This window comes from Bubalus kerabau, chromosome 14 (genome assembly GCF_029407905.1).
Source record: "Bubalus kerabau isolate K-KA32 ecotype Philippines breed swamp buffalo chromosome 14, PCC_UOA_SB_1v2, whole genome shotgun sequence".
Classification (NCBI taxonomy): Eukaryota; Metazoa; Chordata; class Mammalia; order Artiodactyla; family Bovidae; genus Bubalus; species Bubalus kerabau.
In genome coordinates this window covers 4,682,567-4,699,836 of record NC_073637.1, presented here as the reverse complement: position 1 = coordinate 4,699,836, position 17,270 = coordinate 4,682,567, and the positions used below count along the sequence as shown (strand labels likewise).

Below are 17,270 nucleotides of genomic sequence, written 5' to 3'. Positions count from 1 at the left end.
TGATGCTCTTTATATAAATTATAGAAACTGCAAATAAAATGTTTTAGGAATGTGTTTGGATGCAAACACACTATATAAAATGAAAGAAAAAGAATGGAGACCCTTGGGTGGGTGAGCAGGGGATGGAGCCAGTGAGGGTGGGCAGCCTGGTCCTTAGGTGCAGCTCATAACCAGGCCCCTGGCTTTTGCCCGCACGAGGGCCTCCCAGGTGTGCATTTGATTACCGAGAAGAATCCCTGTTCTCAGTAAAGAACTAAATTAAAGAAAGCCGGCCACACCCAGAGCCAGGGTGGGTGAGCCAGGGTGACAAAGCAAGGGTTACTCTCAGTCCAGCTCTGAGGGCCAATCCAATAAAACAGTCGCCCAAGGGTGGACGAGGAAAAAGAGAATGAGGAAGCTTGGCGATGATTCTAAAGTTTACGGAGAAAGGCAAAGGGCCGTGAATGGCCAGGACAGCCTCGCAGGAGGAGGAGGAGGAGGAGGGGGAGGGGGAGGAGGAGGAGGGGGAGGCTTTCTGGCTCAGGGAGGTGAATCGTTCTAAAGTTGTAGGAATGAGAACCTTGGGTGCTGGCTTGGCCCAGGCAGCAGTGCCGGGCAGAGAGCCTGAGGGCAGGGCCCTGCACATGGCCCTCAGCTGGGCGGTCGGTGGGATGAATGAGAAAGGCAAAGTCTAGGGCTTTTTTTTTGCTTGGCCATGTGACATGTGGGATTTTAGTTCCTCGAAGACAGATTGAGGGCCCCCTGAATTGGGAGAGCAGTCTTAACCACTGGACCACCAGGGAAGTTCCCACACTCTAGAACTTTTATAAGGTAACGTCTGAGAATAAATGATGGACCTGGGAACTCCTCTTCATGAAAGGACCTAGTGAGGGAGAGACAGGAAAACTGCAAAGTGGAGAAGATATGTAATATAATAATCAACAGAGACCTTGTATCCAGATTACATAAAGAATTCCTAGAAATTGATAAGAAAAAGAGGGACAACCCAACAGAAAAATCTGTAGGATACTTGAACAGGCATCCCAAAGAAGATGCCCCAATGGCCAAAAATTGCATGAAAAGATGTACAACCTCATTATTTAATCAGAAAAATGAAAATTAACATGGAAATATGATTAATACCACCCACCAGATTGACTAAAATTTTGATGGTTGGCTAAAAGATTGATGTTAAGTGTCAGTGAAGATGTGGAATAATAGGAACTACATACATAAAAGTACTGTGGGTGTGAGAGGTGGTTTAAGCATGTTGGGAGTATTTTGCATCATGAGATAGCATATTGAAAAGCAGAGACATTACTTTGCCAACAAAGGTCTGTCTAGTCAAGGCTATGGTTTTTCCAGTGGTCATGTATGGATGTGAGAGTTGGACTGTGAATAAAGCTGAGCGCCGAAGAACTGATGCTTTTGAACTGTGGTGTTGGAGAAGACTCTTGAGAGTCCCTTGGACTGCAAGGAGATCCAACCAGTCCATTCTAAAGGAGATCAGCCCTGGGTGTTCTTTGGAAGGAATGATGCTAAAGCTGAAACTCCAGTACTTTGGCCACCTCATGCGAAGAGCTGACTCACTGGCAAAGACTCTGATACTGGGAGGGATTGGGGGCAGGAGGAAAAGGGGACGACAGAGGATGAGATGGCTGGATGGTATCACTGACTTGATGGACATGAGTTTGAATGAACTCCGGGAGAAGGTGATGGACAGGGAGGCCTGGCATGCTGCGATTCATGGGGTCGCAAAGAGTTGGACACAACTGAGCAACTGAACTGAGGTGAGTGACATGCCTGCACAAGGAAATTGAGTGTGGGTGTGTCTCAGGACACACGTATGTGCAGCTTCACAGCAGTGTTAAGCACAGACCCAAACTCAAACGTCCGTCCACACTACAGGGCTAACTGGTGTTTACCAAGAGGGGACAAGACACAGCAACTCAAAGTGAACTCCAACTATGTGTAACATACGGGATGAATCTTAAACACAAAATGTTGAGGGGAAAAAAAAAACAGACAACAAAAGAATACTGGAAGGCAACGAATCACAGAATTCTGTTGATACTTTTAGGACACACCACCATTATTTCACGTGCTCCTAAGAAAGGGAAGCTATCCAAGATGGGAGTCTAATAGGGACCCCATCATAAAGGCTGGACCCCATGGGCTGTGTGTACACGGTGAGCGGGATAAAACAAGAGAAGATAAAGAGCCTGTCCTGCAGGAAGAAATAGCGAGACGACCCGGTGCTTGCTCAGCCTGTGAAGGGAAGAAGGAGGGTGCGCCTGAGAATCTGAACCACGAAACCTACACAGGGCTCTGAACTCACACCACCAGTGTGGGCCCCCCAAAAACCCTCCAGCAGGGACTTTAAAATTTGCACTGGTCTCCGGCTGAGAGTGCCCCAGGTGACTGAGAACCCCCTACCCCCGTCAGCCCAGGTGAAGGCACCCTCAGTGTAAAATGTGCTCCCACCGCATAGATGTTGACGTATGAAAAATGTGCTTCTTAGCACTTAGGAAACAAGATATAAATTCCAGTATGGGACCTGAGCAGCTGAGAACAACGGTGGCTGCCGGGGTCCCCTCGCCTCTCAAAATGTCCTTGAGAAACCATACAGCGAGAAGAAAAGTAAAGCTACTCCACACCATGGTGTGCCGTGAGGGACGCTGTGAGCAGGAGAGAGCTATGCCAGCCCCGCCTGCAGTGCCTCGTTCTCTCACCCACCCCTGCTCCTCCACAAAGCTCTGCGGCAGATAAAGGCAGGGTGAGAGAAACCCTGGAGAGGAGAGGAGACGGGAGCTGCTCACAGGGCTCGGAGCTGATCTAAATTATCTTCAGGAAGACGAGGTCCATCTTAAGTCTGAGACTATGAAACAACAAAAAGAAGGAAAACAAGTAAACCAAAGCATGGATCCCAGGAAAGGGACCGAAAAGGATGCTCATCTGAAGGGCAGCCTCCGAGACACGCACCTTTGGGGAGGAAAGAAAAGGCAGAAACGAAAGACGTGCCCTTTGAAACTGGTTAGTGAAAGGTAAAGGTGTGAAATAGGAAAAATTCACAGACCTGCACGAGAAAAAGAGCACCCCTGAAAGTGGAGGACACACAACCCTCCCACCTACCATCAAAACTAAAAATCTGCTAAGTTATCTGGTCTTTGTTATGCTGACAGAAGAGGGTGCCATTGAACTTGAAATCCTACAAAACACTCCAATAATGTTGTATATTGGAGAGGGCAATGGCACCCCACTCCAGTACTCTTGCCTAGAGAATCCCATGGACGGAGGAGCCTGGTAGGCTGCAGTCCATGGGGTCACTAGAGTTGGACACGACTGAGTGACTTCACTTTCACTTTTCACTTTCATGCATTGGAGAAGGAAATGGTAACCCACTCCAGTGTTCTTGCCCAGAGAATCCCAGGGACGGGGGAGCCTGGTGGGCTGCCGTCTATGGGGTCGCACAGAGTCGGACACGACTGAAGCGACTTAGCAGCAGCAGCAGCAGTGTTGTATATAAACAGGAGAAAAATTAACAGATTCACAGAGTTATTGCAACCCTTCCCTGGAAAACAGAAAACACAGATCCAATAAGAAAATTCCTCCCCTGATAAACAATCATGATGCAGAAAAAAAGTGTAAGACAACACCTCTCCTGCAGGTCGATATACTCAAGCAAGCATTTAAAGACATGAAAAACCACCTTGAATTATAGATTCAAAAAGGACCAAGAAACACCCTCTAATAAGAAAGGAAAAAAAGAGTTGACTGAACTCAGAAGTGGAAAAAAATGATAAGGTGCTCAAGAGAGATTACGACTACAGTGAAAATTTAGAAAGGAACATTGAGGAAGACTAGAGAGACCACCAAGACAATAAAGATGAATTTAAGAGAAGCTCTAATGGTCACAGAGAAAGAAGCGGAAATGGAAGACAGGCAAGGAAAGAACAGCATTTGAATGTCCGGAGTCTCGGAAAAAGGAAAAAAAACAATGGGATGGAACCAATATTTAAAATTATAACCAAGAGAGAAGTGGGCAAGGGAGACTAAGAGGCACAAACTTTCAGCTACAAAATAAGTCATGGGGATGGAATGTACAGGGTGGGGGATACAGTCAGTGATAAGGTAATGCCTTTGCACGCTGACAGCATTTTGAAATGTACAGAAGCACAGAATCAGCATGTTGTGCGTCAGGAACTAGCACAGTGTTGTAGGTCAGGAGAAGGCGCTGGCACCCACTCCAGCACTCTCGCCTGGAAAACCCCATGGGCGGGGGAGCCTGGTGGGCTGCAGTCCATGGGGTCGCCAAGAGTCAGACACGACTGAGCGACTTCACGTTCACTTTTCACTGTCATGCATTGGAGAAGGAAATGGCAACCCACTCCAGTGTTCTTGCCTGGAGAATCCCAGGGACGGGGGAGCCTGGTGGGCTGCAGTCTATGGGGTCGCACAGTCGGACACGACTGAAGCGCCTCAAAACAAACAAACTCATAGAAAGAGAGACCAGAGGTGAGGGGTGGGGTTGGGGGAATCAGATGAAGGTGGTCAAAAGGACTTCCAGTTATAAAGAAGACTAGGGGTGCCATGTACAACATGATTAATGAACACTGCTGCATGTTATATGTGGAAGTTACAAAGAAAGGAAATCTAAGAGTTCTCATCACAAGGAAAAATAATTTTTCTTTTTCTTTTGTATCTATATGAGATGATGAATGTTCACTAAATTATTGTGGTAATCATTTCATGATATATGTAAGTCAAATCATTATCCTGTACACCTTAAACTTAATCAGTGCTGTATGTCCAATTATGTCTCAATAAACCAGAAGAGAAAAATTACAACCTAGAGAACTTTCTAGAAACGTTAGAGACTTAAATCTACATATTCAAAAGACTTATCAGGTACCTGGGAAAATGAACACAGAATGGTCTAATCTAGACATTTCTTAGTAAAATTGTTGAATTTCAAAGATAAAGAAAACAATTTCCGAAGTCTCCAGGCAAAAGATAACTTACAAAGACAACCAAACCAAACCAAACCAAACAACTGTAATGAGGCTTTTCAAAAACAAAGCAAGGCAACAACTGAGCAGCACTAAAAAAAATTACTTAGAGACTTCCTGGGCAGTCAGTGGTTAAGACTCCATGCTCCCAAAGCAGGGGGCTTGGGTTCAATCCTTGCAGGAACTAGGATCCCTCATTCTGCATGGTGTGGCCAAAAAAAAAAAAAAAAAAAAACACCAAAAAACAAAAGTTAATAAAAGAAAATGTGAACCAAGGATTTTATATTCGGCCAAGCCGCCTTTCAAGTAAACAACTTTCAACATAAAAGAAGCTAGGGCTTTCTGAATCCACGAGCCTTCTTGAGGAAACTGTCAGAGCGTTAACTTTGTCAAGCTAAGGGATGGCCTAGACTCTTTGGCAAAGGGAATTAGGGTGCGTGTGTGTACTCACTAGAAACCAGTGTGGGAGGAGCACAGTGCACATTTTGACAAAGCACTGTGCAAATGAAAACACAGCTGGATGGGGATGAATAATCTCACTGGTTGTTCCATGGGCATGGCTGGGAGTTTCAGGATATCAGCAAAAATGGGTAAGCCAGATGTTAAAAAGTTAACAAGGGAGTAAGGACACTAAAATAGGTTAAGAGTACAAAGGTAACAATTAGAACAAAATTACAACTCTTCCTAAATAAAAAAACAGCCAAAGATCAAAGAATACGCATCTCATAGAAGAATATGTAGCAAATAAAACACAGGCAATTACAAAATATTATGACAGAACTGAGAATCGACACGTCAGTCGTATCAATAAATGTGAATGTACTTAGCTCATCTATTAAAATAAAAAGATTTTCAACCTGATCATAGGTCAAGACGGAACTGTGTGCTGTATATACGATGACACCTAAAACAGATGAATTCTGAAAGGTTAAATGAAAGCACAGACAAATGAATACTGGGCAAATGGGGAAAATGGGGAAGTGGGGGACGTGATTCTGGTAACAAAATGGAATTCAAGCCCTTCAGGCATTAACTGTGACAGGCAGGGCACTTTTTACTGCTGAAAGTCACGATCCATAAAGAAGATGTAACACTTATGAATATGTATACACCAAATAACATGACAGCCTTATGAAGTATTAATAAAAACCACAGGAGATAGAAGGATACATAGATAGAAGCATACATAGATAGAAGCATATTAATAACAGGAAACTTTAACACACCACTCTCAGTACAAGACAGATCAAATAGACACAGGTTAAGTAAGGAGGTAGAAGACCTAAGCAACAGAATCGATAAAGTAAATCTTTATAGCAAGTCCTATACCTGATAATAGAAAAAAAAAAAACAAAAACACCCTTTCAGGTGCCCATAGAATATTCACAAAAATTGTTTAAAAAATCAGTAAATTACATAAGCCAGAAATATTTGGTGACATTCTCTGATCACAATGCAATAAAACTAGACATTGCTGATAAAAACTAAAAGTCCCTTCCATATGAAAATTAGAAATCTTCCTGGAAAACAGGGTCCTGGGAGCTGAGAGCTGGTGAGAGCTCTCTTCTGGTGGCTTCCGATTTTTCAGGGGTATGGAAGCAAGGTCGGTGGCCGAGTGTGAGGCGGGGGCAGAGGTGCTGGGGGCTGAGGAGAGGGGAGGGGTGGGGAAAGTGGTTTCTGGGCCGCCCTGAGGGCTCTGTGGAGATGCGTGGCTGGGAATTTAGGGGGTAGCGGCACGCTCTTTCCGGCACTTGGCTGCACAGGTGCAGGTGTGAAGCAGACGGGGCCAGTTGAGTTTTGCAAGCGGAGTGTGACAGAGGGGCCAAAGGGCTTGGGGTGTGTTCAAGGGGGTTACTTTGACACCAGAAGGTAGGTTCTATGCTGGCAAGGAGGGAGGTGAGGACAGGGCAGGGGCCATGAGCAGTGAACATGGAGGTCGCGGAGGGCAGAGGCTCACTGGTCGGGGGGTGGGTGCCAGCCGGAGTGAGGCGGGAGGGGGTCAGGCCAGGGGACAGATGCTTGAAACGAAGGTGGCTGAGCCGAGGCTACAACTGTGGGAGGGGGAGGCTGAGGGAGATGGGAGAGGAGGTCCCGGTGTTGAGGCATCAGGGTGAGCGAAAGATGCTGGCGTCCCCAAGGTCGAGCCAGTGGGAGGGAGCCAGAGGGTGTCAGCGACCAGGAGCTACAGCCTCAAGGTTCCAGGAGTGACCCAGGGCAGGGGCGTGGTGGCTGGGTAAGCAGGTGGTACAGACTGAAGACCTGGGATTCAGAACTGGGATTTCAGAGATAAAGTATTGTCTCCAGGCTCAGGGGCCTGGGGACTGTGGTGCCACTGGGGGTGGGGGCAGGGTGAGGGTCCCTGGAGGAGCAGGAAGGGTAGAGAGGGTTTGGTGTTAACAGGGGTCTTGCCGGGAGCACCCAGGATCCCGTGCCCCTCTCCGCCAGGTGATGGGTGGTGGTGGCTGGGTGGGGTGTTTTATGGGGTCACCGAGAGAAGGGACGGTGCATGGTGCCTCCCCAGGGATGGCCCCAGGAGGGGCACAGTAAATGAACAGATAAGTACTTCCTCGGGGCTCGCAGCCCTGTTCATGGGCAAGCAGAAGGGCAGGCAGGGTGCAGAGGTCCTGCCCTCTGCTTGGGGGAGGGTGGACGGTGGGCACTGGGGTGGGGAGGGAAGGAGGGCTGGGCACCTGTCCAGCGGAATGGAGAAGTCCAGGAAGGCGGCCACCAGCTCAGAGGTGTGGTTCCGGGCCAGCAGGGTGATAGCCTGCAGGGCATTTTCCTTGGCTTGGGGAATGCGGACGGAGCAGAGATGCAGGTGGATGGCCCGGCCCAGGCTGGCAACCTGTGTGGGGAGGAAGAGTATGGGGAGAGGGCTGGTCTGGGCAGGGGGCCAGGCCCCACCCCGGGGAGCCTGAACGGGGAGGGAGGAGCTGCCCTGATGGGCGTGGAGCCCCTTCAGGTAGAGTGCTCTCCTGAGGGGGATGCACAGCCCTGCCCTGGGGGCTCTAAGAGGGAGGTCTGACGGGGGAGGCTCTTCTTTGCCCTGGACACAAGTCAGAAGGGGACCCCAGGGCTGGGGGACAAGCACCATCTGCGCAGCATTTGGGGTCGTCCAAGTCTGTCCAAACATTGCCCAATTGCTGAAGGTTCAGACACACCCAGGGGCTAGAGCCTCTAGCCTGTCTTGGGGTTGGGGGGACACAGGGTGTCTGCCTTATGTTCAGATGACGTCGTGTCCTGGTCATCACTCTGGTACCTGCTGCTCTGATGTCTGGCAGGCCCCTCCCCTTCCACTTTTGGGTCTCATTACTCATCCATTCATGCCTGGCTCCGAGAGCACCCCCCTGAGACATCAGTCATCCTCTATCTGGGAGTGCCCCCAGGGCCCTGCGTTGCTCCTCCTCATCAGTCTGGAGTCTGATCCAGAGCTCCTGGAGGGTCTGGGCTGGGCCTTCCTCCCCCCAACTCCCATCCTATCCCCGTTCCATCAGCCCATGTCTGCCCCAGACCCTGCAAACACCCCCCAGGGCCCCGGACACCTGTGTGGGCCATTCCGTCCTGCATTCACTCACCCATCAGAGGGTGGGGCCTGGGTCTCCCCCTCAGGCCCAAGCTTGGAGACGCCGCCTGGGACCTGCGGCTCTAGCCCCTGGGTGCCGATGCTGGGCCTGCCCCCCTGCCCTCTGCCCCATCATGGTGGGCCCTCTGCGGGGGCCCCACTACCCTCACAGTCTCCAGCTTGGCCCCGTGCTCCTGGATGGCAGTGAGCAGCATGTCAGCGGCCGCCTGCACGCGGAAAGGGCTGGTGGAGCCCAGGCCATCGATGGCCGTCCAGATGAGGTCGGTCAGCTCTGCCATTGTGAGATGCTTCATGACCTCCTGTAGCGGTGGGAGGGAGGTACCGTCACCATGGTCCCTGGTGCTGGGCGCCCGCCTGCTTGGCTGCACTCATACCCCATCCCAATGCTCCAGGCTCCCCAAGTCTCTAAGCACTGCCAGATGCCTGAGCCCCATGCCTCTGGGGCCCCAGCAAGGGCACCCATCTTGCAGTGTGCTCTCCTGCACGTCTCTCTGAGCCAGCCACAGCCCAGGGGCAGGAAGAGAGGGTGTGATGACCAGCAGAGGGGCGGGGACATGGCGCTCTTCTTCACTAGACCTCAGGACTGTTCCGGGGCATGCCTGACCCGGCCAGCCTTGACCTTTCTCTTCCTCTGCCCGGCCATCACCTCATCTGGTAGCCTCCGCCCAGGCGGCCGCTCCCTACTCCCCTCCTCACAGAGCTTTAATCAAGAGCAACTCAACTTCAGATCTTCGAAGGATCTTCAGGGTCACCTTCACCAAGCCCCAGGCCTGGGAAGGCAGGTGAGCTGCCCTCATTCACGCGCCCGGGAGGGCTAGGCAGGGCCAGGCTGGGTCCAGAACCCAGGGCTCCCATGCCCTAGCAGGGCTTGCCAGGGAGCCCGACTCTGCTTGCTGCCCACATTCTTCTGGGAGGGGGCGTCCAGGGGGGTGGGTGTCACCTCCTACCCCAGACCCTGAGCCGCTCTGGAGGGATGAGGGTACTCTCAGGGAATGCAAGGTCAGGGGGTGGGATCCCTGCTCCACAGCCTCAGACCACAGTCTCCAAGAGGGAGACTACCCAGGTGGAACCTTCTGGAAAGACTTAGAGCAGTGCTACTCAATATGGTAGCCACCAGCCATACCCAGCTGTTTAAATTTAATTACGAAAAATTCAAGGAATCCCTGGTGATCCAGTGGTTAGGACTCCGCACGTTCACCGCCTAGGGTGTAGGATTGGGAACTAATCGTACATAGCTCAAGCTATGTGGTGAGCCCGTAAAAGAAAATGAAACAAAACTTAAAATTCAGTTCGTCAGCTGCACCAGCCACTTTTTTTTTTTTTTTTTTTTTTAACTTTGGCTGTACTCGCTTGGCTTGCGGGATCTTAGTTCCCTGACCAGGGACTGAGCCTGGGGCCCAGCAGAGAAAGCACTGTGCTCTAACCTCTGGACCTCCAGGGCACTCCCTGCAGTGCTACATTTCAGGAGCTCAGTCGTCACACAGGGACAGTGGCCACCTGTATAGTGCAGATACAGACACGTCATCGTTCTAGAAAGTTTCCCACAGGGACAGCTCTGACTCTGAGCAACTGGTAACCAAAGGAAGACGGAATGCTGGTGGTGGAGTTATACTTGGGAAGGCCGACGGAACACTAACGCTTGCGAAGATGGTCAGGTGATAAAATGTTCCTGGGCGTGTCAGGGTATTTGTTGAGATGTCTGAAAGTCTGTTAGGATGTTGGCATGTACATTAGATATAAAAATATATGAATGTTAGAATATTTATTATTAACAGAATCTTACTGTTCTAAAATTTTGGTAGTGTTTGTGAGAATGTTAGTTTACCAATTATTGATTAGGAGGTGAGGATCATTTTAATGGCATATGTGTTCAGTTCAGTTCAGACTCTCAGTCATGTCTGACTCTCTGTGACCCCATGGACTGCAGCACGCTAGGCTTCCCTGTCCATCACCAGCTCCCAGAGCTTGCTCAAATTCATGTCCATCAAGTCGGTGATGCCATCCAACCATCTCATCCTCTGTTGTCCCCTTCTCCTCCTGCCCTCCATCTTTCCCAGCATCAGGGTCTTTTCTAGTGAGTCAGTTCTTTGCATCACGTGGCCGAAGTCTTGGAGCTTCAACATCAGTCCTTCCAATGAATATTCAGGACTGATTTCCTTTAGGATTGATTGGTTTGATCTTCCTGTTCAAGGGACTCTCAAAGTCTTCTCCAACACCACAGTTCAAAACCATTAATTGTTCAGCCCTCAGCTTTCTTTAGGGACTTCCCTGGTGGCTCAGACGGTAAAGTGTCTGCCTACAATGCAGGAGACCCGGGTTCGATCCCTGGGTCAGGAAGATCCTCTGGAGAAGGAAATGGCAACCCACTCCAGTACTCCTGCCTGGAAAATCCCGTGGACGGAGGAGCGTGGTAGGCTACAGGGGTGCCGAAGACTTGGACACAACTGAGCGACTTCACTTTCACTTTCAGCTGTCTTTATGGTCCAACTCTCACATGCATACATGACTACTGGAAAAGCCGTAGCTTTGACTAGACGGACCTTTGTCGGTAAAGTAATGTCTCTGCTTTTCAATATGCTGTCTAGGTTTGTCATAGCTTTTCTTCCAAGGAGCAAGCATCTTTTAATTTCATGGCTGCAGTCCAAGAAAATGAAGTCTGTCACTATTTCCATTGTTTCCCCATCTATTTGACACGAAGTGATGGGACTGGATGCCATGATCTTAGTTTTCTGAATGTTGAGCTTTAAGCCAGCTTTTTCACTGTCCTGTTTCACTTTCATCAAGAGACACTTTAGTTCCTCTTCACTTTCTGCCATAAAGGAGGTGTCATCTGCATACCATTATTGATATTTATCCCTGCAATCTTGATTCCAGCTTATGCTTCACCCAGTCCGGCATTTCACATGATGTACTCTGCATATAAGTTAAATAAGAGAAGTGACAATATACAACCTTGACGTACTCCTTTCCCAATTTGGAACCAGTCTGTCGTTCCATGTCCGGTTCTAACTGTTGCTCCTTGACCTGCATACAGGCATACTTGTAGCTAAAAGTAACTTTTTGTGTTAGAATATTATACTACTATATAAATCTGGTTAGATCATTTGTTTTAAGATTGCATTTAAAATTGTTTGCTAAAATGGTAAATTTTGGTTAAAGTTCTAGTATTAGAATGTTTTTGAAGAAATTCAATCTGGAATGATGGTTAGACTCTCAGAATCCCAGAATACTACAATCTCAGGTTTGCTAAGTACTTGTGAATATCTTATTTTAGCCCAGGGCATGAAAAAATGTGAGCTGGAGGTGGCAGTGATGGTGGTTCTCTGGTTATGGTGGTGGTGGTAGTCATGGCGGCGGCGGCGGCGGCGGTGGTGGTGGTGCTGTTGGTGGGGATGGTGGTGGTGGTGATGATGGCGGTGGTGGTGCTGTTAGTGATGGTGGTGGTGGTGGTGATGGTGGTGGTGGTGGTGATGATGGCGGTGGTGGTGCTGTTAGTGATGGTGGTGGTGGTGGTGATGGTGATGGTGGTGGTGGTGGTGATGGTGGTGGTGGTGGTGATGATGATGGTGGTGATGATGGCGGTGGTGGTGGTGGTGGTGGTGGTCGTGATGGTGGTGGTGATGGTGATGATGGTGGTGATGATGGTGATGATGGCGGTGGTGGTGCTGTTAGTGATGGTGGCGGTGATGGTGATGGTGATGGTGACAGGAATGCTGTTGGAGGTGGTGGTGAAGGTGGAGATGGCTCATGGTAGCGATGAAGTTATAGGGTTTACAAGACCACATGGGGAATGCAGGACAGACTTGGGACAAGCACCCAGGTCTGTTCTCCAGCCCAAACCTTCTCAGAACCATCATCCCTTGATCAGCAGACCCTCCCATCCCCTCCCCTTTCTGTGCTCTATCCATCACTGCTTCCTGTTCAGAAGCTGAGCTGAGTGCCCCGTCCCTGTGTGCTGGGGACCATGCAGAGTGGGGCAGACTGCTCTTCCCAGGTCCTGGACCCTATGCTCCTAGTCACTCTGTCCACCTGAGAACCCCAGTGCTCCAGGACCCCTTGACTCCTGGGCACCTCTGCGCTGGCCCTTGGGACCCTCCCTCCAGCCCTGTCTCTTCCCCTAGTCCAGGTCCCCAGGTGTAAAGAGAAGCCCTGCCTGGCTTCCCCATCTGGCCCTGGACAACTGATGTGCCGGCTCCGGGGCTTCAGGCTTCCCTGCCAAACGTTTCCGGATTGGCCTCAGTGGGCCGACAGCCACTGCAGCTGCAGAGAGCACGGTTCTGGACTCAGACAGGCCTGGATTCAAAACCCACTGGGCACCTCCTAGCCAGGTACTGCCCCTTCATCATTCGGTTCCACCTGCCTCCACTGAATGGGTGTTTACCGAAGCCTGGTTCTACCGCCAGAGCCCGTGCTGGGCCCAGGTGGGACTCCACTTCTGGCCTGGAGGTCTAATGGGGAGACTGACAGACACACCCCATACAGGGGTCTTCATTAGTCATGGGTTCCACAGCAAGAGGGGCCACCATAGAGGAGACATCATGAACTGATCACTCCAAACATGAGGCTCTAGGAAACTCGGCCAGTCCAGCCAATGCCAGCGTCCAGCCCACACCCGGGGTCCCAGCCTCGCTCATCTTCAGAAAAGGCACAGTTCACACAGATATGGATGGTCCCAGAGACTTGGGATCTCACTGAGATGGCAAAAGGGAGCCAGGGAGCTGCCGGACACCCCAAGCCACTGACTAAGGAGGGCCTGGCTGCAGGAGGTCAGATGACAGCCGAAGAGGGGAGACATGCTATGCCTTCAAAGGAAGAGGTTTGGCTCTCAGAGGCTGGGGAGAAACCTCGGGAAAGTGAGGAAGTCGAGGCTGTATCTGCAGAGCGTCACCGACAAGGACACCGTTTCGTGCCTCAGAGGACGCCCACCTCGGGAGCTAGCCAGCCAGTGCTATCTATTAGGAATTCCTGGCAGCTGGAACTTCATTGGCATCACTCTGCCCATTTCACGAGGAAGACTGAGGCTCAGACAGAAGGAGCTTGTTCAAGATTGCACAGCCGTGAGAGAGAGAGAGCTGGGACTCAAGCCTGCGCTGCTGACTCCAGAGTCTATCTCCAGCCCCTCCTCCCCCAACTCCTCCTTCCCAGGAGACACGGTCCTCCAAAGCTCTAGTTAATCACCAGAGATGCAGGCGAGATCCTGGCCTCGGTTTTAATACTCACACCCTGGCCCCAGGGGGAGCCCCGGGAGAGGGGTAGTGGTAGGGGTCGGAGCAGAGCATGGCCACATCCCCCCACCCAGATCTGCCCAGGATTCTAAAGGCTTTGACCTTGATGACTTGGGAGCTGCTGGGCTGCAAGACGTGGTCCTTCAAGAGTGCCACCTCCCGGGGGCTGGGGGGAGCAGCCTCCTGGTCCCCGCTGCTCCAGAGCAGGGCTCCTTCCTTGCTGGCCTGGGGAGGCTCCTGGGGGGCTGGTGCTTGCTCCTGTGAAGCTTCTCCTCCTGGTCAGGGATGGGATGGGGCAGGGGTGAGGGTGGGCAAAGGCAGGCTTGTGGTCTAGGGCGGGACCTGCAGTGGGTGCAGGGTCATCTGAAGTCAGGGTCATGCCTGGGTCCAAGTTTAGGGTGGGGAGTCAGTGGGCCTGCAGGTCGGGACAAAGCCATGACTGTGCTGACGGCTGAGGTTAGAGGCTGGGTCTGGGGGAGGTCTGGGGGGCGTTGGGTTCAGGAGTGCTGGCATGGGTCGGGCTGAGGCTGTGGCTGTGGTGGGAGCAGGTCCTCCGTGGGGACCCTCAGAGGCTCACCTCTCTGGTGCAAGAGGAGCTTGTAGAGATGGCCCAGCCCTTCCAGGCTGGAGCACTGGGTAGTCTTGTCTGGGTCCTGGCACAGAATCCCCAGCATGCCCACCAGCTGCCCAATCCGTTTGAAGTCCTCTTTGGGCTGTAGTGGGAGTGCAGAGAACCACTTATGCAGATCCTAGCAGCCACGCACTCACCCCAGCACGGCTGGAGTCGGAAAGGATCCCTTCAAACTCTATGCAGGACCAGGATTCAGGTCTGGACAAAATGTTTCTGTTTAGTTGCTCAGTTGTGTCCTACTCTTTTGCAACCCCATGGACTGGAGCCCGCCAGGCTCTTCTGTCCCTGGGATTTCCCAGGCAAGAATACAGAAGTGAGTTGCCATTTCCTTCTCCAGGGGGTCTTCCTGACCCAGGGATCGAACCTGTGTCTCCTGCACTGGCAGGCAGATTCTTTTACCACTGAGCCACTGGGGAAGCTCTCCAGCCAAAATGTTAGGGGATGCCAAAAAAGCTCAGGACACAAGAGAAAACTATCTTAATGCAATATTTATCAAAATCAAAATGAATGCTAAAAAATCTGTCATGAAAAAGTTTCAAAATTTTAAATAAAGACAGGATCTGAGCTTGCACATCCATGACCTTGCCTCACTCACCTCACCCTAATCCCAGCCCTGGTTCTAATAAAGCTTTATTCACAACAGGTGGCCAGCCCAAGGGCCAACGTTTGCTGATTTGTTTAAAACATCCCATTAAAATATTTATCTCGCTTGCAGAGTGTTTTGGCGCCTCCACAAGTGTGCCCTAGGCAAGTGCCTGACTTGCCTCTCCCAGACCAGTCTTACGTTGCAGAAATTGATTTTGAGTAAATGGAAGACCCTTTGAACCCCTGCAGAGGGGTCCTCCTCACCAAAGGAGTGCTGGAGGGGTCTGAACACTGGAAGCTTGCCTTTGGCAGAATGTGGCCGTTTCCCAGCCGCCCGCCTGCCTGTCCTCCTTCATTAGAAAGGCACGCCCGTCAGGCACCAGGCCGAGGAAGTAATTTCATCTCCCTGTGAGTCTCCCTGAGGAATCGATGCTGATTTTGGCTGATAAATGCAGAACCACTCACTCCCTGAATGCGTGCTGATGTTCACTCAACCCAAGGGCGTTAGTGACAGATGGCGGTTAAGCTGTGATCCGTGAAACGATGGGGGTGGTGATGGACGAGGGCAGAGGGACAGTGGCTACTCCGCACAGAGCTGCCTGCCCTAGTCTGGGGCAGGGCGGCACTCTCACAGTCTTCCATCTGACGCCCACTGTGTCCCTCCGAGGCGGACTCCTTTCCTCCCATTGCCCTGAGAGACAGGCTCAGGGTGGATAACCTGCCTGAGGCTTCAAGCTGCATTGGCAAAAGCCCAGTGTCCTGGGTCAGGCGTCAGGGAGCCTGGGTTCAGCCTTCAGCTGGGGCCCCCCAACCCCCAACTCCGGCTGTTTCCTTGTGTGTGAGGAGGAGGAGTGCCTGGCCAGGCCACAGGGGACTCGGGGATCCTGCCTGTCCTGGGGGCAGGGACCCCATGCGCCTTGGCAGCTTGGGGAGAAGGGCGGCTTGGCGGGTGTGGGCCTCGGGCCGGAGAGATGGTACTCACGTCCAGGTAGAAGTTGTGGCTCAGGAATTTGAGGAGGGCCATGCAGCTGTGGACAGCCCGCTGCCGCTCGTGGGCCTTCTCCGACTCCAGCCAGACGTACAGGTGCTGCAGGTGGTGGGGGAAGGGAGGGGTGTGGCCGCTTGGGACCCCAGCTCCCTACAGGCCCCGCCCCCAGCCCAGACCTCACCCTAAGCCACACCCACTCAAGGCCAGACCACACCCTCAGTTCAGGTCCCTCCCAGTCCCAGCCCCAAGCGCGGTCCACCACTCGCCCTATCCAGCCTTCCTCGTCTCTATTCACTGCCTCGGCTAATCCCTCTGCTCCAGGCCAGTGTTGCTACCCAAGTGAAAGTGAAAGTGAAGTCGCTCAGTCGTGCCCGACTCTTTGCGACCCCATGGACAGTAGCCTGCACCAAGCTCCTCTGTCCATGGGATTTTCAAGGCAAGAGTACTGGAGTGGGTTGCCATTTCCTTCTCCAGGGAATCTTCCCAACCCAGGGATCAAACCCAAGTCTCTCGCATTGTAGACAGACAATTTACTGTCTGAACCACCAAGCAAGAGGAGGTGTTAATTCTTTCTCTTGTAGCTGACACGCCCCTCCTGCTGAAAGTCTTTTGAGGCACCAGGTTCTTAACCTGTTTCTCTGCAATGTATATCTTTCCAGAACAATGCTTTTCTGTGCACACCATAAAGGCACAGAGTTACAAAGAAATACAAACGCATACTGAGACAGGTTGAACGCTTCTTAAGCCGCATTTGAGCCTCTTTGTTACGGATTGGATGATCTGACGCTGCGTGAGGATGAAGTGCTGGGAGATTCTGTGACTCAGTTGTGTCCTGTGACAACGTTTTCTCCTGGCCGGGCTCACACACCCCACCCCGACGTCCATCTGTGCACCGCAGGTCAGCAGTCCCTGCTGCAGTGGGTCCCCTAAGCTCCACTGGGCCCCAAGCCTGAGATGGCCTGGCCCCTGCTGACCTAACCTCACTCTGACCCACTGCCCCCACCTCTGCGCCCACCCCAGGCTCCAGCCATGCAGAACCTCCCTCCATTCCGGCCCAGTGTGCTCGCTGGGGTTGTTCAGCTTTGCTCCTGTGTGCCCTCTGCCCCGGGGCCCTCTCTGCCCCTCTGTAGAGGCCTGCTGGCCCTGACCTCCACCCTCCCAGCAGAAGCAGCCTCCCCTGTCTGGGCCTCCCCTGACTCTGTTGGCTTCTCTCCCTCCTATCAGGGAAGGACTCTGGAGGGCAGTGACGGAGTGGGGGTGGTAGGCTTGG

General features: G+C 51.8%; 1 protein-coding gene across 1 annotated transcript in view; it reads right to left on the bottom strand.

Annotated features, from left to right (window-relative positions):
* Positions 1-17,270, bottom strand: part of LOC129626527 (maestro heat-like repeat family member 5) — a 58,749-nt gene that overhangs the window by 15,835 nt on the left and 25,644 nt on the right. Inside the window, 5 exon segments of the mRNA XM_055545648.1 lie at positions 7,679-7,833; positions 8,721-8,870; positions 13,899-14,071; positions 14,374-14,509; positions 15,995-16,099. Of these exon segments, the coding sequence (XP_055401623.1) occupies positions 7,679-7,833; positions 8,721-8,870; positions 13,899-14,071; positions 14,374-14,509; positions 15,995-16,099 (719 nt within the window).